Source organism: Macaca nemestrina, chromosome 18 (assembly GCF_043159975.1).
Source record: "Macaca nemestrina isolate mMacNem1 chromosome 18, mMacNem.hap1, whole genome shotgun sequence".
In the NCBI taxonomy this organism is placed as follows: domain Eukaryota; kingdom Metazoa; phylum Chordata; class Mammalia; order Primates; family Cercopithecidae; genus Macaca; species Macaca nemestrina.
The window spans coordinates 17247230-17271370 of NC_092142.1; the positions used below are offsets into that span (position 1 = coordinate 17247230).

The 24141-nt window shown below is 46.6% G+C and overlaps 1 protein-coding gene and 1 long non-coding RNA gene across 2 annotated transcripts in view; one reads left to right on the plus strand and one right to left on the minus strand.

Moving 5' to 3' along the window:
* The window catches only part of LOC105464267 (xylosyltransferase 1), a 368404-nt gene that overhangs the window by 93814 nt on the left and 250449 nt on the right, over positions 1–24141 (plus strand). Inside the window, exon 2 of the mRNA XM_011711985.3 lies at positions 21233–21271. Coding sequence (XP_011710287.2) covers positions 21233–21271 — 39 coding nt within the window. The remainder of the gene's footprint in view (positions 1–21232; positions 21272–24141) is intronic.
* On the minus strand, positions 4789–10493 carry LOC139359839 (uncharacterized). The gene is made up of 3 exons (XR_011616330.1): positions 10386–10493; positions 9764–9856; positions 4789–5148 (listed from the first exon to the last, which is right to left on the minus strand). It is a non-coding gene; the product is annotated as an uncharacterized lncRNA (long non-coding RNA).

Genomic DNA, 24141 nt, shown 5'->3' on the forward strand with positions numbered 1-24141 from the left:
TGAGTTATTAATCTGAGCCGCGACTATTCCATCTATAAAAACAAGTATCTACTTTTGTGTGTGTGTGGCAGAGTCTCACTCTGTTGCCTAGGCTGGAGTGCAGTGGTGTCATCTTGGCTCACTGCAACCTCCGCCTTCCAGGTTCAAGCAATTCTCCTGCCTCAGCCTCCTGAGGAGCTGAGATTACAGGTGTGTGCCACCATGCCCGGCTAATTTTTGTATTTTTAAAAGAAATGGTGTTTCACCCTATTGGCCAGGCTGGTCTCGAACTTCTGACCTGAAGTGATCCACCCGCCTTGGCCTCCCAAAGTGCTGGGATTACGGGCGTGAGCCACCGTACCTGGCTGGGCTTCTTTGATCTCCACCAGTTCTCCAGTAATCCCCTTCTCCCTGGCAGTTACATATGGGTGAATAGGTATTTAAGATCCTCATTCTTTTGCAGGGGAGCAGAACACAAAAAAGGGGTCTTTCCCTTTGTCTCCCGCTGTACCCTCTGTGTAGCTCCATCATAGCAATTATTTTAGATGGTTAAAATAAAAACAACTTGGAGAATGGTAGGAAGAGGCAGTGATTTATCTGGCATTTACCGTGTACTTGACAACCATTGTCTCACTAATTCCTCATGACGATTATATCACGTACCTACTGTTACTGTATTATTATCCTCATTTTACAAATGAGGAAACTGAATTACATAAATTAAATAAATTGCTTGAGATCCCACCTGGTAGTTGCCAAAACCCTGGGCCCCCATCCCTATTAAACACTTTCCCGTGCTAATTATTGTCATCTCTGACACCTGGCTAGCTTGTGCACGCCTTAGGTTGGGTGCATTTTTTTTTTTTTTCTTTTGAGACAGAGTCTCACTCTGTCACCCAGGCTGGAGTGCTGTAGTGCGACCTTGGCTCACTGCAACCTCTGCCTCTTGGTCCAAGTGATTCTCCTGCCTCAGCCTCCCAGGTAGCTGGGACTACAGGCGTGCATCGTTACACCTAATTTTTGTATTTTTAATAGAGACAAGGTTTCACCATGTTGGCCAGGCTGGTCTCAAACTCCTGACTCAAATGATCCGCCCACCTTGGCCTCCCAAAGTGCTGGGATTACAGGTGTGAGCCACCACACCTGGCCTGGTTGGGTGCATTTCTTCTTGTTCATTTGTCATTTGGTCTCTATTCTTTTTTTTTTTTTTTTTTTTTTGAGGCGGAGTCTCGCTCTGTCGCCCAGGCTGGAGTGCAGTGGCGCGATCTCGGCTCACTGCAAGCTCCGCCTCCCGGGTTCCCGCCATTCTCCTGCCTCAGCCTCCCGAGTAGCTGGGACTACAGGCGCCGCCACCACGCCCGGCTAATTTTTTTGTATTTTTAGTGGAGACGGGGTTTCATTGTGTTAGCCAGGATGGTCTTGATCTCCTGACCTCGTGATCCGCCCGTCTCGGCCTCCCAAAGTGCTGGGATTACAGGCTTGAGCCACCGCGCCCGGCCTTTTTTTTTTTTTTTTTTTTTTGAGACGGAGTTTTGCTCTTCTTGCTCAGGCTGGAGTGCAATGGCACGATCTCAGCTCACTGCAACTTCTGCCTCCCCGGTTCAAGCGATTCTCCTGCCCCAGCCTCCTGAGTAGCTGGGATTACAGGTGCACACCACAATGCCCAGCTAATTTTTGCATTTCTAGTAGAGACTGGGTTTCACCATGTTGGTCAGGCCGGTCTTGAACTCCTGACCTCAAGTGATCCTCCTACCTTAGCCCCTCAGAGTGTTGGGATTATAGGCGTGAGCTACCATGCCCAGCCAGGTCCCTATTCTTTAACAGAAAAGACAAGTCACCAAATCTGTTTTAGGCCCTGCAGATGCAGCTGTGAGCAAAAGACACCTCACCCATCCTCTTGAGCAGTGGCTTCTAGTTTGAGTGGCTGGTACCCTGGGGAAGGGTCTGGAAGGATACAACCTGCAAGCTCGGCTGGCTGTGGTTGATCTGCCTCTGTCCTCTTAGGTCGGGGTTTCTCAGCCCCACGCTGTAGATGTTTGGGGCCGGATAAAGAAGCAGCGGACCGGTGCATTGTAGGATATGGAGCATCATCCCTGTCTCCACCCTCTAGATGCCAGTACACCCTCCCTTTCGAGTTATGACAACCAAAGATGTCTCTAGACAGTGTCAAATGTTCCCTGCGGGACAACCCCCCAACCCAACCACTGTCACCAGATCATGAAAGCTCAGTGGGATGGGCCTCTCTAAGCCCTAGGGCAACACTGGCTGTGATCCACAGTCCCACTTCCTTCTCTAAAGTGGTTTGTTACGCAGGTCAGGGCTTATTAATAGTACAGACTCGGACACAAGGAAAAACTCTCAGTGATCAATGGTAGTGGTGGTGGTGCAGTGGTGACCGTCCCTTTTCAACACTGCCACCTCCCCCTGCACACACATTGTAAGGACACCAGTGGCTCCAGCCGTTCAAGTCTGGGCCTTTGCCTGTGGTGCCCCCAGGGCATGGCATTGAAAGGCCAGGTTCCTGAAGCGTGGAAATGGAAATGTGGTTCCAGGCTGCCTGTCCCAACAGCAGACCCATCCACCTGGCCGGTGGGGATTGATTTGATGGGCACGAGGCCCCGGGAGCATGTTCCAGGCGTCTCTGGAGCATGGACTGCCCTTGAGCACCGAACCTGACCAGGCCTTATCACATCTGACTGTATTTCCCCTTTTGTGATTTGCCAGAGAGCCTTGTAAATCAGCGGCCACTAGCAGTTCCTGCTTTGTGGTGGCTGTTAAGACTCAGAGCAACTTGTTTTTCAAACCTCTAGTCTAATCTTTTCTATGTGTGTGTGTGTGTGTGTGTGTTTTAAATGTTATCTTGAAGAAGAAAACAGCTAAAAAAATTTATTTTTTTGCATTGCAACAGGGGGTGGGCGTTTGCCCAGGGGTCTGTTGGATGGGCTGGTTAACAATATAGACACTAAAACCAGGTCCCTCTTCTTGGCTGGGGGATCTTGGATGAGTCATTAGCTAATCTTAGCCTTGAATTTTCCATCTATGAAACAAGACCCAGAATGAGTATGTACTTCATAGAGATGCGAGGAATTAGTGCTTATAATGCTTCTAAAGGGCTTAAAGCACGTACATAGTACGTGCCTAAGAAATGTTACTATAGAAGGATTTGAAGTCACACAGATTGGAACTTGAATCTTGGTCTCTGCTCCTTACCTGCTGTGTGACGTTAACAAGTGTCTCTACCTCTCTGAGCCTGTGTCTGCCTTATATTAATAACTCTGGTTGTCGCAGGTTGAGCCACCAATGTGTCCTAACTGGTCTGGGAAATGCCTGATTTTTAGTGCTGAACTTCCCATATCCTCAGTCCCAGGCAAGCCGGGATGCTTGTTCATACTGGTTATGGGGTTGAAATAAACCATAGCACCTAGCACGTTGTAGGTATCAGTAAATGGAAGCATGCCGGAGGTAGTCTGTACAGTTTGGTTATGTGTGGGAGGTGGTGGGGGGATGTCTTAGCTACTCATTTCTTTCAACCTACAAATGCTCATGCCATTTTCCTAAGCCACAGAACTCAGTTGCAAATTGACGTTTTCTAACCTAGATTGATTTTTTTTTTGTCCTTCTATTTTAGACAGAGAAAAGATTTTGTTCGACTTGCATATGTTATAGAAAATCACCTCTTGATTTTTTTCAGTCTGTAATAACAATACTGAGGGTCGAATAATTAGTAAGGCACGGTAGGTAGTGGCAACCTAATGTCTTAGACTGTGTGGGTTGTAGCGTGATCCCCAAAAATGGGAATAGGAATTATTTGAAACTCATTTTGAAACTCTTCAGTGTGCTGATTCACTGAGTTGGTTTTTCAGAAGTACCTTTGGATCTGATTATGTAAAAGACAAATATTATAATCTAGGTAGTAGGACTGAAAGCTGATTCTGACGAAGGTGCAAATCGATCTACCCATGCACTTTGGCAGTGACTCCCTGTTGCTCTTTGAATAAGATCCAAGCTCCTTCCTAGCACCCAAAGGGAATCCCTGACCTGGCGGCCCCTACACCAAATCCTCCCACTTTATCTTATGCTACTCACCTTCGCAATGTTGATTCTAGATTCAGACTTCCTTTCTTTGTGTCCTCCCAAATTATGAGTGCCTTCCCACCATAGAGCCTTTATTCATGCTTCTCCTTCTGCCTGAAATGCTTGTCCTCTCCCCTACCTTGGACAAGTTGATTCTCACTCATTCTTTGGCGGCCAGTTTATTTCTCCCTTTCTGAAAGAACCTTTCTGATCTTCTCTCCTGGATGAAGTTCCTGTGTTTTCTGTCCCTACATTCTCCCCCTTGGCAGCATTTATCACAGATCTAACTAAAATCACCAATTTTGCAATCAGTTGTTTGATATAAGATGGCGGAATCAATACTCCCTCTAGCTAACTTGTTATATATATACCTTATGTGTCCACTGAAAAGGAGACAGTTGTTGAATTTTATAGGTATTACGAGATTCTGGAGAACAGAGTGTTCATGAGCGGTGTTCTTAAGCCAGATCTCCTGGATTTGGTCAAATTCTAGCTTCAGCACTGTGCAGCTGTGTGACTTTGGGCATGTGGCATAACCTCTCTGAGCCCAGGTCCCTCATCTGTAAATAGAGGCTAATAGGAGTCCATTCCTTAAGGGCAGTTGTCAGAATTACATGAGTAAAATATGTCAGTGCCTGGCACAGAGTGTATGTTAGTGTTGATGATAACAACCCTTATGATGAGTTCTACAACTAGTGATAATAATAGTATTTATCATCTTGAGAAATTCCGCCAGCTAGCTTAAAAGCATGTTGCCAGAGAGAATGAAACACATGTATTACATGATAACTTTGTTTTATTCCCAAGTTTTGTGACTATAGAATTGTCTGAAGCCTCAGTTTCCTCATCTGTAAAATGGGGCCAGCATTACCTACCCCAGAGAGTTGGTGTGAGCATTCAAGAAGCAGACTCTCAAGCCTAGGTCCAGGCAATAGTAGGTGCCTGATGAACGTCCGTGGCCCGAGCACTGTAGACGCTGATTACTGCTTTCTCAGACACCACAGCTTGGGATGCCAGAGCTTTGGCTTGGGATCTGAGAAGCTGGACTGTGAATATGGATTCCAACAACAGCCCTTCAGAGAGCATTCTGCTTCTCTGTGATTTAAAATGAAACAAAACAAAAAATAATATTAGATGATCCAAGGTGCTGGTTTTATATGGCAGCTAATGAGATAGCAGGGCAAGTAACTGGAGAATGTATTGCTAACAGGCACAATAAATATAGCTATGATTATATATTAGCAGCCCTCAAGTGGCCCATAATGCAGTGAGTACATGTGAGGTCAAGAATGTGTTAGAAAACAGATGTTTGTTGTTAGTCCTTATAGACCACACTTTTTAGAAGAAATACATATGTGATGATTATGATCGGACATGATTGTAAGTGCTTTACAGATATTCAATTAATCCTAATAGACCTGGGAAGTAGGTATATATCATTAGTATTATTCCTACTTTGCATATGAGGAAACTGAGGCACCAAGCTCTCGAGTAATTTGCTCGAGAAAATAATTGAACTGGCATTTGTACACAGATGCTCTGGTACAAGTTTCCATGTTCTTAGCCACTATTCTATGCTAAAGTCACACGGAAGAAGATAATGACTGGAAACTGATAATTGAATGCAAAATACCCCCTTTCTCCTAAAAATGGGCCAGACCAGCTGTCCTTGGTCCTGCTTTCTACAGGCCTTTCCATTAATGGAACTTGTTCTTGAACGTTAGCATTGGGAGAGTTGTAGACCTCAAACTGATGGACGCTTTCTAATGTCTTCGGTCTGCCATTGACACTGTGCCCCTCTAACACCCTTTCTCCTAAACTGATTTTCTTTTACCCTGTTGGAATGTGAGTAGTTTACTGTACCTGCTGAACGCAGGGTCTTAATTAGCCTTAATTTTTGAAGTCTGCAGCTGTAAACTGTGTTGAAAAGATTGAAAAGATTAGTGCACTAGTAATAAGATAATTGTCCCTGAGAAATGCTGTTAGCTTGTAAACACAGTTAGCATGTGAAATCAGAACAACTGTAATATTTCCCTCGTTTGGTGTTTAAAGATGCTCCTGCATGAATAATTACAACTAAATGCAAAGTGCAGAAATGGGATGCTGCATGTTTTTCCTGTTATTCTTTCCTGCTTCTATCCCAGCTCAGAAATAAAACTGCTTAGTGGATTCTTGCCTGAAGCTAGCTTCCCCTCCCCCACAGCCATTTGAAATTAGTACCAGGAGTGGGGTAACTTAGACCAGGGAATTCCAGAATTAGGGATAGTCAGCAAACAAAATCTACAGATCCCATAGCAGCTTTCTTTTTTGGGGGGAGGGGTGTTGAATGAGAGAGACCACACATCATGCATACCTCTATATACGTGTGAATGCTCACAAATGTATGTGTACACACGTGTATTCACACACACACACACACACACATTCTCTCTCTCTCTCTCATATACAGAACTGGAGAAAACTAGCCATGGCTACACACAGCAAAAGCAGATGTGATAAACCTCATTTTACCTTTTTAGACCTAGAAAGGCTACAGTAAAATATGCTGCACCTGCCACCACGTGAGGCCCTTCCTTTCTTTTTTTTTTTTTTTTGAGACGGAGTCTCGCTCTGTCGCCCAGGCTGGAGTGCAGTGGCCAGATCTCAGCTCACTGCAAGCTCCGCCTCCCGGGTTCACGCCATTCTCCTGCCTCAGCCTCCCGAGTAGCTGGGACTACAGGCGCCTGCCACCTCGCCCGGCTAGTTTTTTGTATTTTTTAGTAGAGACGGGGTTTCACTGTGTTAGCCAGGATGGTCTCGATCTCCTGACCTTGTGATCCACCCGTCTCGGCCTCCCAAAGTGCTGGGATTACAGGCTTGAGCCACCGCACCTGGCCCCCTTCCTTTCTTCTGTGGAGTTTTTGCATCCTTTGATAAGTTGGAACATGCTTTAATTTTATGAAGTCAACACATGTAATACCTTCCTAACAGACCATAGCTCATCGTGGTCCTGGTCCCTGGTCCTGGGGACTACGTATCCTGTAAAGACTAACCTTTCTGCTTCCTCATCTCAGACATTAGCCAATCAGTAGGTTGAGCTTGTCTCCTTCTGCTGTGTCATTTACACCCCAGACTCTTCTTTATAGGGAGGAGTTGCCTTGACTACAGTCAGGAAAACATCCTACAGCTCACAAGTTGGCTGAGTTCTCAGCATACATCTGTCAGATTCCACCTATAACATGACTTGGGTTTCAACTGATTTGGGTTCAACAAGAATTTACCAAGTGCTTTCTATGTGGCAGTCTCAGGACTTCATTAAGCATAAGAACAGAGGAGATAGTCCCTGGTCTTGGGGAAGTGGGACACGTTGTTAAAAGAGTATATAACAGGGGCTGATGAGAAGACAGGACTCCCAACCCTATCCATGGGAGTCAGCTGTGCTCTCTGCCTTGTATTCCTGGGTTTGCATTCATAGGTGCTTCTTGAGTTAAATTATTCTTGGACTTTGCAGCCACGTTACTTTACAACCAGTCTATGGTTCATATCTGGTCCTTCTCTCTTAAGTTCAGGTCCTCCAGCTGAAAGTGCTGGGCTTAGCTTAGGACCCACTGAACCGGAGATTACAAACTCCAATGCCCACAGCAGCCACACCGGCAGCCGTAATAAGTAAAGGACATGTGTCTGGGGCAGGGACCGTGGCAAGCTGGAAGGCCTGTGACCCTTCCGAGAGGGATAACTGCGTCCCAGTGCCAGAGAGGCAGTCTCTTAGGAAAATGCTGGATTTGTGTAGCCAGGTCTTCTGATTTTTCCAAAAAAAATGCCAGAACTTTGCAGTTTATGTGAAACGTCCTGAATGTGAAGCGTTGGCATGCTGTGTAGGTTTTTGTTGTTCTTTTGAAAACATTGTGCAGGCTGAACAAACTATGCCTGAGCTGAATACTGCTTGTAGATTCCAGTTTCTGTTGGCCACCTCTGCCGTCAGCCCATGAAGATCGTGTTCTCAAAGTGTTGGCTAAACAGAGGCCACTGCTGAGTCACTAGGGATGCTTCCTGCCACTTCATGAATGTGTTCAATTCGAGACCACACACTTTACCTTGCATCTTTTTCCTCCAGCTCTTTCTCATCCTGCCCTCCCCACAGATGTCTCAATGAAGTCCCTGGGAAAGTAACACTTACTCTCCTGAATAGAGCCTACAGTTCCACCAAGCGTGGCATGCATGTGAGCGAGGGTCCCCCAACCCCGCCCCACCGCAGAAAGCGTGGAAATAAAAGTGGATCGTTGTAAGCTTTGGATCTGCCAAACGGGACTTAGCACAGTGACGTCTCCTGCGTGTTGATTATCAACTTGCTTGGGGGATCTCAGGCTCTTGCCTGACCTTGGCACGAGGTCTGGCAAATTTGGCTTTCTGGGTGTAGAATTGATCGTTTCAGAAACAAAGCCATTGAGACAGAGTTGAGGAGAGTCCTCTATTCATGGATGAAAGGAGCTCATTGTACAAAATCGGTGTGTCCTGGACCCCCTTCCTCTGGCCCCCTCCTCTCGTTCCCTTCCCCCACAGCTTGGGCTTTGTAAGGGGCTCGCAGGATGTTCTATCCCAGGCTGTACTTTCTTCCCATCTTCCTGTCTCTGAGGCTGCCCTGAACAGAAGGAGAGCTGGGCTTGGAGCCCCTGTGCACGTTTTTGGCTCCTCAGGCCAACTCTGTTGTCGTGGGTGATGAGAGCACTTCCTTCCGAGAGAGCTAGGAGAAAAACAGCCGTGGTGTTCACAGGCAGCTGCCCAAGGCGGCTGTGCAGGAAGAGAAGACAGTGGGTGCTAAGAAGCTCTTCCTGTTCTGCCTTCTGCACGGGCGCCTCCCTCCTGGGTCACGGCCCTGAAAAGTCAAGACCGTTGAGCTACAGGAAGACGATCCTGTGTGTATTAACCTCAGTGATCAACTTACGGATTGAGTTTTTCTGTTTCTGCTGTGAAGCCATGGGATCTCGAACTTTTCTGCTTGAGATTGGGGGGTGAGGGTTGGAGTCATGTTCATTGGGTAACATGGTACCTTCCTTTGTGGGGCAGGGGTAAGGTATGGTGGTGAACGGATAGGGAGGTTATAAACTTGGGTGCTTTCAGGGCTCAGCCCAGGTGGGCAGGGTGGGGTGGCGGCAAACGGAAGGGGATGTGCCTGCCTTAAGTGGACCTGCTCACCCAGCGGGTCAGATCTTTCCACGTTTCACGAAAAGCCACAAATCAGAATATCGTGAATTCACCCTAAATTTTAAATGCTGGCACCTAGTTTTAAAACGTAATTGTTCAAAAATTAGCCAGGCTTAGTGGCGGGCGCCTGTAATGCCAGCTACTCAGGAGGCTGAGGAAGGAGAGTTGCTTGAACCCGGGAGGTGGAGGTTGCAGTGAGCCGAGATCACGCCACTGCACTCTAGCCTGCGTGACGAGCAAAACTCCATCTAAAAAAAAAAAAAAGGTATTTTTGTGCACCTTGCAGATCATACCATACCACATCCAAGCATTCTGGTTACCTTTTTTTCTTTTTTAAAACAACGTCTCTGAAGATACTAAGGTTAAATGGGCCTGGCTCTGTGGCTTTCCACCAAGTCTTGAAACTCTCTGAGCCTCAGTTTCTTCCTATATACATTAGGAACAGTACTACAGGGTATTCATAATCCAGGAACAAGGAAATACGTAACGTCATCAAGAGAAAAAGCAAACTGGACACAGTGACTCATACCTGTAATTCCGGCACTTTGGGAGGCCAAGGCAGTAGGATCACTTGAGACCAGGAGTTCAAGACCAGGCTGGGCAACATAGGAAGACCCCATGTCTACAAAAAGATGAAATATTAGCCAGGTGTGGTGGCACAGGCCTGTAGTCCCAGCTGCCTGGGAGGCCGAAGTGGGAGGATTGCTTGAGCCCAGGAGTTCAAGGCTGTGGTGAGCCATGATTACACCACTGCATTCCAATCTGGGCAATAGAGTAAGACCCTGTCCCTGCCTCCCTGCCTGCCTCCCTCCTTTCCTTCCTTCTTTCCGTAAAAACCGAAAAAATCATCTGTCTTTCCAGTCTTTATGGCCTTCCGGGAACAGCCACTTCATGAGGATGGAATGTGGGTTTATTGAAGTAATACCCATAAAGGGTTAATTATGGTATCTCATAAGGACTTAACCAATGATAGCGGTATACGGGGCACTGTCATCAAGGCTGTCATCTTCATTGTCACTATCTTTTCATTAAGAAATATTGCAGGAGGTTGAGGGGACAGGCTGCAGGCAGAATCGGCCCCCTGCTGAAGCTTCTTTCTGACTCTACCCTGACCTAAATGGAGAAGGCCCATCTGTCCCCTGCAGGCCTACCTGCCAGCCTGGTGTTCTCAGCATCTCTCTTCTGGCCTAGGAAGGCAGCTCCACATCCCGAGCTGTAGCCTGGGACTGCAAAGCTCTCCACTCCCCACCTCCTGGGATAGTTTTTTCCGCCCCCACCCCATGGTTTGTGTCGGCAGTTCTGTGTGTGGCCTCTTGGAGACATTCCAGACGCGAAGCGCTGCTGAATCACAGTTTTCCTGTATCTTCGAACAAAAGATGTCCTGGTCAGAGGCTCTTGTGAAGGAGCGAAAGAGGAGGAAGTGAAGAAAAGCAGGGAGGGGTGTGTATAGAAATTTATTTTGGCGAAATGGGATGAACTCCAGATTTGGTATCAAAAAACTGAAATTCTGCACTGAATTCTAATCCAAACTGTGTGTGGCCCTTAGGAAATAGGCCTTTCCTCCTGGATCTCCCATGCCTTGGCAGACAGTGATGGGTTTGATTCAGGTCAGGGATGGACATTTAGGGAAACTGGAATCTATTAATAATATCTGCTCCTCGGGCCGTATTGAGAATTTGAGGCCAGGTGGCCTGCTTAGTAATAGCTGCCTCCGGCACCTTACTGTGAAGTCGCTGCATGCCTGGTCTCTACCTCTAAGTACTTTCCTTGAACTCACAATTTTGGATTCTGGAGCTCAAATCTGAACTGTTTTCCTGTGGAATAGAGAACTCGCCCAGCAGTCCCAGAAGCCACATAGTATCATTGGAACTCCAGACAATGTCTGTGGGACACTTGGCAGTATTGGTTCCAGTTGGGCTACCTGCCATCTTGTGACCACAGCAAGTGGGTGCAAAATTGATAGGTGCTGCGGCCTGCGCCTGGGAAAAGCTAATTATCGGGCTGAAGTATAGATGTGGCTTGTTTTCCCAGCTCCAGGAGGATGTGTGTTCAAACACAGCCTGGGTGGCCGCCTTCAGAAAGATTTGCAGCATGGTGGGATTTAGCCAGTACTTCTTGTCTGGGCCGTCTAGGGTAAAGGCTGCCTTCTTGGCACATGGCAGGTCTTGTTTATGGTCTGAAATGCCTCGGAGCTGTGAAAAGCAAAGCACTGTAAAGTGTCACCAATTGTCTTCTAAGAGGAACTAACTTTGGTGGCCCACCCACTGTCAGGACTGAGCCAGGCTCTGGTTGAACGTCTCAGTCAGTGCTCCACAAAGACTGTGAGATGATGTTGGTGATTATTATTACCTTTAACCACTGGAACAGGCAAAGTAGTCAACCTGAAGACTCACAGCAAGGAGATGAGAACCTCTGGTATGAGGAGCATCTGATCCAATTCAGTGTTCCTTATGGCTTCGTAGCGCCAGATGCTGATAGAACCATGAACTGTGGTTTAGTGTTTCCAATTCATGACATGGTTGTACCTCTGGGTAGCAGTGTAGCTTAGTGGTCCAAAAGAATGCCCTGTTTCAAATCCCGCCTTCACCACCCACTAATGAATGACTTTGAAAAAATTACTTCTCTGAGCCTCAATTGCACCATCTGTAAAAGGGGGCTTTTGATGCCTGCCTCCTAGAGTTGTTGTAAGGTTTATTTATTTGTTTGTTTTATGACACAGTATCTGTCACCCAGGCTAGAGTACAGTGGCATGATCTTGGCTCACTGCAGCCTCTGCCCCCAGGGTTCAAGCTATTCTCGTGTCTCAGCCTCCCGGGTAGCTGAGACTACAGGTATGCACCAACACATCCAGCTAAGTTGTGTGTTTTTAGTAGAGATGGAGTTTCAGCATGTTGGTCAGGCTGGTCTTGAACTCCTAACCTCAAGTGATCCGCCCGCCTTGGTCTCCATGGGATTATAGGCGTAAGCCACCACACCCAGCCAGTTGTAAGATTTAAATGAGATAGTATTTGCAAACCCCTTACAGTAATACCTGGCATTCAGTGTGAGAACAGTGTTAGCTGGTATTTTGATTGTTGTCAATATTGACTAGCTATGTGACCTTAGGCAATTTGAATTAATAATGGGGGTGAAAAGTTCTGTTGCTCGCAGTAGCCAGGCCAGCTACTCAGTCTGGAGCTGTTTTCTTGCAAGAATACATATCCAGTGTTGCTAAATCTTCTGTTCTTAAAGGAGAAGTGAGAAATCTGGATTTGCACGTGAAGTATCTGGTTTTAAAACACTGGCAATGATTCATAAAAAAAGGATGAGGTCGTGTCCTTTTGTAGGGATATGGATGAAGCTAGAAACCATTCTGAGCAAACTATCGCAAGGACAGAAAACCAAACACCGCATGTTCTCACTCGTAGGAGGGAATTGAACAATGAGAACACTTGGACACAGGGTGGGGAATGTCACACACCGGAGGCTGTCACGGCGGGAGGGGGAGTGATAGCATTAGGAGAAATACCTAATGTAAATGAAGAGTTAACGGGGCAGCACACCAACATGGCACATGTATACATATGTAACCTGCACGTTGTGCACATGTACCCTAGAACTTAAAGTATAATAATAAAGAAAAAATGGCAATGATTTCAAGTATTTCATCAAGGCCACAGGCCGAAATAAAAAGCAAACCAGCTTGAAGCAACCACAGGCCACCAGTTGGGCACTCCTGTCTTAACAGTCTGTAGCTCACGCCTCTGATCTTTTCAGGTAGGTTTCTTCAAAACCTTGTAATTCTAAGATGGTAATTCTGTGTGCTTTTTAAAGAATTACAAAACCTCTCGAGGCGCACACAGAACAAAGTATTATATACAGGAGTTTAGAATTTTGATAACCATTTGTGCTCAAGGATACACATACCAGGCTGGAGAAGTGTTAAAATAATTCCTGAGTTTCCACGAGTCTGTGGTTTCTCTATCTTCCAAGGCTGTGGGTGATTAATTACCATCTCCAAGGGCCTAAGCTTCATTTTCAGGTTCTACTGCTCATTTCTGAGGTCTGGGCTGAAAAATATTGAATTGAATGTAAGATAGCAAAAAAGACCAACTTTTTAAACTTTTAATAAAAAAGAGAGAGAGCGATACACACAGTTTTAACTGCCAACATTTCTGTAAAACATGGAGAATCCCCTTGTTCTCTCTGTGGAGTTTCTGTTTTCTCCTCCGAGTCCTATTTGTAGGTGAGTTCCCATTTTCCAACAAGGTGAGGGCTGTGTGATTCTGGCCTGCATTCACATTCCACATGCAGCCTTTTTAAGAGAACAGGGATACTTCTGTGTCACTGGCATCCCTCCCTCATCACCCCATGCCGCCTGCCCTGCACGTGCCCAGCCTTCGTCTTAGGAGCCACTGTGAAATCCCATGGGGACATCTGAAGAGAAAGCCCTATTATGCAACACCTTGGTTGCTGCAATGAGGGCCGAAGAAGGAGGACTTGAAAGAGTCCCACTTCCCTCGGGAGGAAATGCTGGAAAGAGGAGGTTGGTAACCAGGTTTTTAGGGCACGGCAGATCCCTTCACCAAAGTGGGGAAAAGGGAGCACTTTGCACCTGTCCTGGAAATTTCATGGGGGTGCAGAGCATGAACACCAACACTCAAGAGTTTCATGCATGTGTCCGACACTCGATGGCTGGCTGGGGATCAGAAGCAGGAATTGTATTCTTTGTCACTTTGGAAGCTTTTTCAGCCTTGCATTACGCATGGTATAGTTTAGGTAGCATGTGGAGGCTCTTGGGTTCAGTGTACATAAGAATCCCCCAAGGGCGTTTAATAAAAATGTAGATTCCTTGGACCCTTGCCCAGAGATTCTGATTCTGTAAGTTCATACTTTTGATTAACACCAGGATATCAGTTAAAAGAGTAGTTTCTGGTAACTGACAAACTTGCTTACTGTTCCTGGCTCCATTCCTGATTAGCCCTGTGTTTTTGAGCAAATTATTCTCTGAGAGTATCAGTTATCTGATCAATAAAATGGGGATCATGATACCTCCCTTGGCAGGGTTGCAGGAATTTCATATGCTTGGCACAAAGTAAGCATTCAAAACGAATTAGGTAAATGTGCTCATTTCGCTGCCGTCACATGACATGGGTTGCACTCGTGTCTACGGCAGCTTGCAGTTCAGAAGGCTTGTGGTTTTAGTAGGGTTGAGTATAGAGGGATATGTCTCAGCCCTTGTAAGCCTGGAGGAAGAAATCAAAGAGAAAATCATTTTTGAGGTTGTAACTATGTACAGTATCTACTTTTATTTAATGTTCATGACAACTCATGATGTCAGTGGTATCCCGTGTTCAAGACAAGGAGGAGACCTTAGGGTTTGCTGGGACAGTCTGGGTTTATACCTGTTAAGCCTGTGTAATTATTAATAGTGTCCCTTACGAAAAGGTCTCAGAAAATCTGTTTTCCACTTTAACAGTAGCTGTGTTGGCAAGTGTAATCCTACCTGTTTATATAGTGTCAGTGAGAAAAATAAAGTGCACAGAAGCTGAGGACTTTGCCCAAGGTCACAAGTGGTGCTGGGTGGTGGTTATGGACTGAATTGTACCCCTACCCTAATTTCATATGTTGAAACCCTGCCTCCCCCAGTACCTCAAAATGTGACTATTTGGAGATAGGGCCTTTACTGAGGTGATTAAATTTAAGTAATGGTGTCCTCATCCAATCTGACTGGTTTTTTTTAATAAGAAAAGGAAATTTCAGCCAGGCCTGGTGGCTCATGCCTTTAATCCCAGCACTTTGGGAGGGTGAGGCAGGCAGATCACCTGAGGTCAGGAGTTCGAGACCAGCCTGGCCAACATGGCAAAAGCCTATGTCTACTAAAAATACAAAAATTAGACTGGAGTAGTGGCACACAACTGTACTCCTGGCACTTTGGGAGGCTGAAGCAGGTGGATCATTTGAGGTCAGGAGTTCAAGACCAGCCTGGCCAACATGATGAAACCCCATCTCTACTAAAAATATTCTAAACAATTAGCTGGGCGTGGTAACAACCACCTGTAATCCCAGCTACTTGGGAGGCTGAGGCATGAGAATCACTTGACCTCAGGAGACGGAGGTTGCAGTGAGCTTGGATTGTGCCACTGCGCTCTGGTCTGGGCCACATAATGAGACTACATCTCTGCCCTCCCAGAAAAGAAGAGGAAATTTGGACACATAGATACCAGGGATGCATAGAGAAAAGACTGTGTGAGGAAACAGTGAGGAGTGCACCATGTGTACAAGCTAAGAGGAGCGTCAGACTTCAGAAGCCAGACCTGCAGACACCTTGGTCTTGGACTTTCAACCTCCAGAACTGTAAAAAGATAAATCTCTGTTGTTTAAGCCACCTCGCCTGTGTATTATTATAGCAGCCCTAGCAGACGAATACAGTGGTTATGTATGGTTTGAACCCTGGGGTAACCCCTAAACCCGCACTCTTTTCCCACTGAACAGTATATCTTTGTCCTGCACCAGGCCTGCAGCTAAGTGACAGCGTCCCTTTAGGTTTCTGGCTGGGTGTTCAGAGTTGGCTAGAGCTGGACGTTCTCCAGCAGGCTCGAGTCATGAGTGAGTTTTCACTTGCTGTGATCTGTGATCCCAAGAAGAGTTTCTTAGATTTTCCAAGTTATCTGGTGGTGGGATGATGAGTGACAGTGAGACACCATCTTTTGATGGTGGAAGATTCCCAGTTCTGGCCTTAATTAGAGGGCTCTTGGGGAGAGAAAGCACCAAGCCAACCTTCTGAAGTGTTCCCTGGGAGCGTCTCTGGGAGAAGGTGGCATGTGAATGTCCATTGTCTATGTCATTGATTTGGCGGGCCTCACGGAGACATCTGGCCCTGAAGGCATGAGTGTACCGGGATCATTATCCCTATACCAATGTCGTTGCCTAATACCCAAGAGCAAGCGCTGTCTTCTGAACATCCTCAAAGCAAAGGAAGAGAACACGCTTTATAATGGCTGAGGCTTAGCTCAGGGCTCAGAATCTGCTAGGAGAGCCAGACAGGTTTGATGCATGCTTGGAATGATAATGAACAAATTCTTCCTCCTCTCTCTGCTTTCTTTGTTGGGGCTTAATTGCTTGTTAAAATTACGCCTTTGGCCTTGATCCTGGCTTCTTGGTCTTACAAGCAAGACTTTTGAGGTGTAGACAAGTTTCATTGCTCTAAGACCTGTAATCAGGCTCCTGCCTCTTAGTTAAACAGTTAGCTTTGGGAATAGCGGTGTACACAGAGTCACTTTAAACTCATTTCTGTCTCCCTCATGGTGCCTGCCAGGCATAGAGCTAGCTACTGAATCGGAACTTAGTAAACACGTGTGGATTGATTTAGCTAACTTTACACGGTTCCTTGCTGTGGCAAAGTGACTGTTTTGTTTTTAGTCATGATATGTGTGCTAATTTCTATCAGCCATGTCCACTACCTTTTTAAAAAAGACAGATGATAAAAAGATTTCGGTATTTGTTAAGGTGGTACTGCTTATTTGCTATAAGTATTCTTGATTTTGATAGACATTATCCAAAAATTGCAGGATTACTTTGTCCAAAGTAATAATGTATTTTCCAACAGAGCTCTTGTAAAAGAGTGGGTCCCAGAGTTTTCCAGTGTAAGATGCTGGGATCAAATCCAGGCTTTCAACAGCATCTGTGTGGCTCGGACAGGTTACCAGTCTCTCTGGTCATCAGTTTCTCCATCTCTATACTAATGATAGTGATCGTGATAATATCTACCTCTTAGGGTTATTACAGGGGTAAACGAAATGATACAGGCATAGAAGTTAAGCCCAGTACCTGGAACATAGTGAGAACTTAACAAATATCATTTATTGCTGCTATTCAACTGTTTAGCATCTCAGTCAAGTAATATGCCCGTAGGACAAAGTTAAGAATAAACCAAAGGAATGAAAACTGTATGTATTTCCAGGCGAAAGGATTCTAAGTAATCTTTTCCTGTCATGTTGTGATGGTATTTAAATAATAAATTCAGAAGGACTGGTATATTGGGCACACAGGATTGAGGGCTAGTTCAGAGGCATGCAAGATCCTGATGGTCACTTATTTCCTTGCTTGATGTAATGGTATAGCTAGCACACAGGGCCTGGCACCTAGGAGGCCCTCTATAAATGATCGCCATTAGCTGTAGTTATTTCAGGTTCCTGGGATGCATTTGCAGACTGAGAGAAAGAGCATGAGTAGTATTTAGGTGCTGAGTCTGTGGGTGTTTGTGACAACACTTTTTGATCTATTGAGGTCAGTGTTTAGAAAGTGTATCAGTTACTGGCCGGGCACGGTGGCTCACGCCTGTGATCCCAGCACTTTGGGAGGCCGAGGCGGGTGGATCACGAGGTCGGGAGATCGAGACCATCCTGGCTAGCATGGTGAAACCCCGTCTCTACTAAAAATGCAAAAAAATTAGCCGGGCGTGGTAGCGGGCACCTATAGTCCCAGCTACTCAGGAGGCTGAGGCAGGAGAATGGCATGAGACCTGGAGGCGGAGCTTGCAGTGAGCGGATATCGCACCACTGCACTCCAGCTTGGGTGACTGGGAGACAGAGCTAGACTCCGTCTCAAAAAAATAAATAAATAAGTATATCGGTTACTGCCACAATAATGCTGTATAACAAATGACTTCAAAACTCAGTGGCTTGAAATAGCAAGCATATATTTTCTGTGTGTTGGCAGGGGGTTGGCTGATCTAGGCTGGGCGTGGCTTCAGGCTGCAGATTGTGTACAGGTCTGTTTCACGTGTCTGTCATCCTCCTTGGACCAGCAGGGTACTGGGGACGTGATCTCTTGTAATGGCAAAAACACAGTAGGCCACACTTCATCACCTAAGCATATTTCAAGCTTCGGCTTATGCCACATCTACTAACCTTCCATTGGGCAAAGCAGTCAAATGGGCAAACCCACGCTTAAGGGACGGAGAAGCACACAGCAAAGAACTGCCAAGTCACATGACCAGAGGGTGTGGATCTAGGAGCTGTGATGAATAAGGGCTGCCAATTCAGTGCACCTAGTTCCCCATTTCATTTCCCCAACTGAGCTGTTACGATAGATGATATGGAAGGGCTTTCCTTGTTGTGGGCAGTTCCATGGTACCTGCATTAAGATTCTGAAAGCACTCCACTGTAGCATGCACGCACATTGCAAATTCCCCTTTGGTCTCCAGGAGGCTTTCCTCTGATGGACAGGAATTTACTCTACTGTAAACCAAAGAGTCCCAATTTAGACAGATACGATGGATTAGGCAGACAGCATCATTGACCTGGTTCCACTTCGTTAGCCTTTCCAATTAAGGAGGATGTTGCTGAAAGCAAGACCGCACAGATATATAGTCATACCTTGAATCCTCTGGGCTGAGGCTCTTTAGGGAGAGTCTTCCATTTCCAGTGCGCACAGAGGGAGGAGAGCCTAATAATGTTGGCAAGTGAATCCTAAGTATTAATGATGTGACCACTTGTGAGGATTTTATCTTCTTCCCTGTTAGTTAATGAAGATGCTAAATAGATAGCATTTGTGCTTTTGCTTTCCAGAAGCTTCTTAATCTTGGATCCCTGACCATGCACTGATAAGGTCTCTGATTTTGGAACATCAAATAGAGAATTGATGCTTCATTGCATCTAGAAATCAGGCTCTTGGTTTTGTCAACACAGTTGACGGATTTCCTATGACTTCCCAAGGAAAATCTTGTCCATTGGAGCTGCTTTTAGGGGTTCAGGATGGCATTCTCCCCTCTTCAACCTCGTGGAGATTCTAAGCAATGAAGCATAAGTCTCAGACAATAGCCAAATGGTCTGTGAAGTACAGCTTAATTAATCTGGGCATGCACCCAACACCCCAGTCTGGTGCTTTGCGAGGACTTGGCTTGGGGATTGAGGCTAATTTCGAGGCTGAGATGCAGCTTCTTATCTTAAAATCAAAATCGAGGTGGTAAGATCTGAATGGACAGACAGACAGACCCAGACTACTCTGACCTGAATAGCAGATGTTGCATGCTCTCACCCACTAGGCACATACCAGGTCTGACTCACGCTGCCACCCACAGACCAGGAGGATGGTCTTGCTTCCCAAAGACAAAAATGGGTCCTGCCCCATTTGCTTGCTTGACACAGGGAAACAGGAAGTACAGAATAGACTCTTTCTGCATATGAGTGATACAAAACCTGCCTGATCAAAAAAACGTTGCTCTACGAATGTTGGGTTTTACCAATCTTAGCTGTCACTTCTTCACCCCTGGGAAGAAATCAGTAAGGATTTGAAGAGACAGGCCCCAAACAGCTCCTTCATGACTTCTCCAGATTCCTGTATAGGTCAAGGCTGCAATGTGGGGAGACGGGGAGAACATGTTTCCCTCAATGTTTTCTTGGGTATGAGGAAGACTCAATGCCTGGGGGAATGTGAGAATTAATGTGGGATGTTCTCTTGGCAGTTTCCTTTCAGTTACACCAGTGGACAATTACTGGGAGTTCGACTCATAATTGGAGTTGGGGGACGACGAATTCTTCTTCCTAAAGGACAGAGCGGAGCAGAGCTCACCATGTTTCTGAGATCGTGCCTCTTACACCCCCCAGAATTGGGGATCATTACAAAGATATCATAGAACAGTCATCAAGACAGTGAATGGCAGCTCACCTAGAGGAGGAGTTTAGAATGTTCCGATTTCCCTGCATTTCCTTCTTGTTCACATTATGGGACAGTGGGCTGGTGCTAATTTGCATGGTTTCCTAAAACCCTGTGGTGGAAAATCTGCTAAGAGAAAGCAAAGCTTCAAACTGGGTGTACTTCAGGGCCCTGAAATCATGCCCATTCTCTGTAGGAGGAAGCTTAAGGTTGTTTTTCCCAGAATTATAAATCCAAGGTGATTAAGTTCAGAGCAGACATGGTGTAGACAGAAATAGCCTTCATATGCTGGGTTTCCTGTTTTCTTTGGAAACCACTCACTGGACACCACCAGCTCCTCCCCTCAGTCTTTTCCTCCTCCTGTACCCGCCCTGTGTCTCCTCCAACCCAAAGGGTTCATGCTTAATGACCCGAGACAGTACCACCAAGCATTCCCGGTCAATCGGCTTTTGTAGAGAGTGAATGAATAGGACATTTCTCTGGCCTTCTCTATCCTAAAAAAAGACCTTCCCCAGCCCATTGGAATGTGCCACTCAAACCAGAAATTAAGCTGCTCGCGCTCATTCCTTCCCTCATTCTTTCCAAGATCAGACACAAATTGATGATGGCCTTGCCCCTAGTCAGGACTTTATATTCTTTCTGGTTTATTCCTAATCCTCTTACGGAGCCAAACTCTCCTCCGAATAGAGGGTTTGGATGCACGTTGAGCTGTTTGACAAGGGTGCCTTGTTTCTTTTTTCTTTACATTTTGTTGTTTTGTGTGATCTGCATGTGGGTGTTTCCTTCACAAAATCTTGAGCCTCCTTCATCACTTGGGCATGAGAGGAAGTGTTGGGGCAGTGTGCAGACTGGGCTGTGCTGTCCTGACATCTCTGTAGAATAGAGGACACAGATTGGGTTGCCCTCCCCATGGGGTGGCTTGAGCACTGAGGAAATCAAGCTTTGCTTGAAAATGATGCTGAGAACGTGGCATGGTGACTCATGCTTATAATCCCAGCTCTTTGAGTGGCCAAAGTGGGAGGATCGTTGAGGCCAAAGTGTTGTAGAAAAGCCTGGGCAATATAGTGAGACCCCATCTCTACAAATATAATTAAAAAAAAAAAAAAGCCTGGCATGATAGTACATGTCTGTAGTCATAGCTACTTGGGAGGCTGAGGTGGGAGGATCACTTGAGCCCTGGAGGTCGAGGCTGCAGTGAGCTGTGATCACACCACTGCCCTCCAGCCTGGGCAACAAAGCGAGACCCTGTCTCTTTAAAAAACAAACAAACAAAAAAAACCAGAAAGAAAGAAAATGATGCTGGGGTAGTAAGTTAACTTTTTTCCACTCCTCACGTGCATTTTCTCCTTTCATCCCACAGGAGCCACACCCGAGTCCGCTCATCACCCTGGAGACTCAGGTGAGTACCTTTCCTGTCTTGGCCACTTAGCCTTGATATTCCAGCTCTCGAGGGGACTTGTCCCCTGGCCCCGAAAGGCTGGACAGGCCCATGGCTGCCCCTTGTCCCATTTGGATGTGTGTGTGCCTGCACATGTGTGTATCCACACTGGCAGCTAGTGTACACGTGTGTGCAGTGGTGTGGGTGTACATGTGTACATATTCTCACCCAGGTGTCTGAGGACCCTCCCACCTGTGACAAGAACCATAATCATTTCTTTTGAGTTTTCCTCTGTCCTTCGCTCCTACCCAACCATTGTGCGGAGGTTCATGCAAAGGAGAGAGGAGACAGAGGGGAGCCGTGAAGCGGGAAGATGCTGCTCTTTGATGCCTGAACTTGGAGGACTTTTTTTCCTTGGCAGTGAGGGCGGCAGACGGAGGGAAGTTGCATCCTTTCATGTGCTTGCGTGTTAGGCCATTCTGAGGAATCATGATTGCAGTGGTGTTTCCGTGTGGAGAGGAGGATGACCAGCGGGTCTTGTAAGGCTGTCTGCTTGCTGCCTTCCTGGGAGGTACGACACTGCAGCAGCTATGAGTGTAGGCCTTGGAGTTCAACAGAGCCAGGCGGAATTCCACCTCTGTGTCTTCTACCCTGCGACGTTTGTGGGGCCACATAATGTCTAAGCCAGTGTCCTTCCATCTGAAATGTCATCCCAGTGGTAGTGCCCACCTTGCAGGGTTGTGGTTGAGGATTACAGGAAATGATGTTTATAAGGTCCGGGGTGCGTGCTAAGTGCTTGTGAGTGGTAGCATTTTAAACCAATAGAACTGTTACCGTTCCTGCTGGGTTTGAAGGGGATGTGTCTTATCTTTGGACTGATTCTTTCCTTAGCTCTTTGAGTTTGGCTGACAGGCAAGAGAGAAGATAGACAGGACGGGCCTCATTCAGAGCCCCACAGGGAATAGTTTGCAAGTGTCAGTCACAGTCAAACCTGTGGGAACCTTTCAAGGCTGAATGACAGCTCGGGAGTTTCAGGGGTTTCTGGGGTGCACTGGAAAGGACCAGCTGCTCCCCTGGCCTCTGCCCCCTCCACCTTGGGTCCTTGCCCTCTCGTTGGCATCTCTGCTTGGGTCCTCCTAAGAGGAATGAGGAGACCCTCCTTGCTTCCTGCCTGCTGGGGAAGGCCAGCAGATCTTCAGGGTTTCCTTGTGCTTTTCTGTCCTCCCTTTCTCTGGCACACACGTGTAGCCATATGGGCCCCAGGGCTGACCAGGCAGCAGGGCCAGCAGGGAGGTATAGAGGGTGCAGCTTTGAGGAGGAAAAGGATTCCGTTGCCTCTGCCTGTTTGGCTGCTCTCTGGCTTGGTTTTGTCTGTACTTACCACCTTGACCACATTTGCCTCATGTGAATTTCATCTATTCTATAAAGTCACCTAAAAATACCTTTTTCCTTAACGTAACTCACTTCGCTTTGAGAAATAGACTTACCTTAATCCAGTGGGTCTAAATCAGGAAGTGGTTTTGGTTCCCGGTGGTTATTCGGCAGTGTCTGAAGACATTTGGTGGTGGTCTCATCTGGTTGGGGGGTTTACGACTGACATCTAGTACGTAGAGATCCAGGTTGCTGTTCAATCTCCTACAACACACAGGCCAGCTCCCCACTGGAAAGAAATATCCGGTCCTGGGCCTGGCACAGTGGCTCACACCTGTGTCTCAGCACTTTGGGAAGCCGAGGTGGGCAGATCACTTGAGGTTAGGAGTTCGAGACCAGCGTGGCCAACATGGTGAAACCCCATCTCTACTGAAAAAAAAATACAAAATGTAGCCGGGCTTGGTAGTATGTGCCCATAATCCCAGCTACTTGGGAGGCTGAGGCAGGAGAATCACTTGAACCCAGGAGGTAGAGGCTGCAGTGAGCCGAGATTGAGCCACTGCCCTCCAGCCTGGGTGACAGAGTGAGACTCCGCCTCAAAAAGAATGATCCAGCCCTAAATACTAATGGTGTCGAGATTGAGAAACCCTGTCTCGAGCAATAATATTCGTGGAACCACAAGTTTGAAGGGCTAGTTATATATTTTTTGCACCACATTAAAATAAATATTAAACTGTGAAAATAATGTTCCTTTAGGCACCCTCTGATGTCACCTAAACTTCCTATCAGAGATGTGTGTGCTGTCCTTTGGGAAATGTCTCTCCCCAGTCTACCCCATGGACTATGAGAGAACTTCCGGGGTGCTTTTAAAATGATGGTCCTTCTCTTCCTTATCCTTCCCCAGAAGGATAGCCTGTTAGACTTAGGAAGACCCATGGGCAAACATCTGCGTCCCGAACTCTGGAAGTCAAATCTTATCTCCTGGAAGGGGAACAGCTGCACCCCTGGATGGTTCTGTCTTTGACCTTGCTGTACCCTTCACTCTGGACACCACCCCGTCAGCCGTTCAAAACCCGCATGGGAAAGAGGAGTTGCAGACCAGTGGCTTTGGCCAGCACCTGAGGCTTCCAGCAGCAGCTCCTCGCACAGTGACCACTCTTAAAATCCAATCTGTTAGCCTAAGGGACCTGAGCCTCCATCTGCAGCCAGCAGGGGCACAAGGTAGACTCTCAGCATTTGTGCTGTGCCACTGGGGAAGGGCTTCAATTTGTCCAAACAATGCTCCATCAGTCTCATTTGGTTCTCTGTCTTTGGGGAGCCTGGGAATATTGTTGTCGCTCCCCGAGTTCTGATTTCCCATGTTAAAGAGATGTGGGAACCCAAGCAAAGTGCAAATGTTTCTTTGTGACTGTTGGCACAAGCCTGTGGCCAGATCTGACTTTGTGCTGGGCCTCAGCCCATTGCGAAGTGAATGATGGGATCCTCTTCAGCTGCCTGCAGGCAGGTCAGACAAGGGGGTC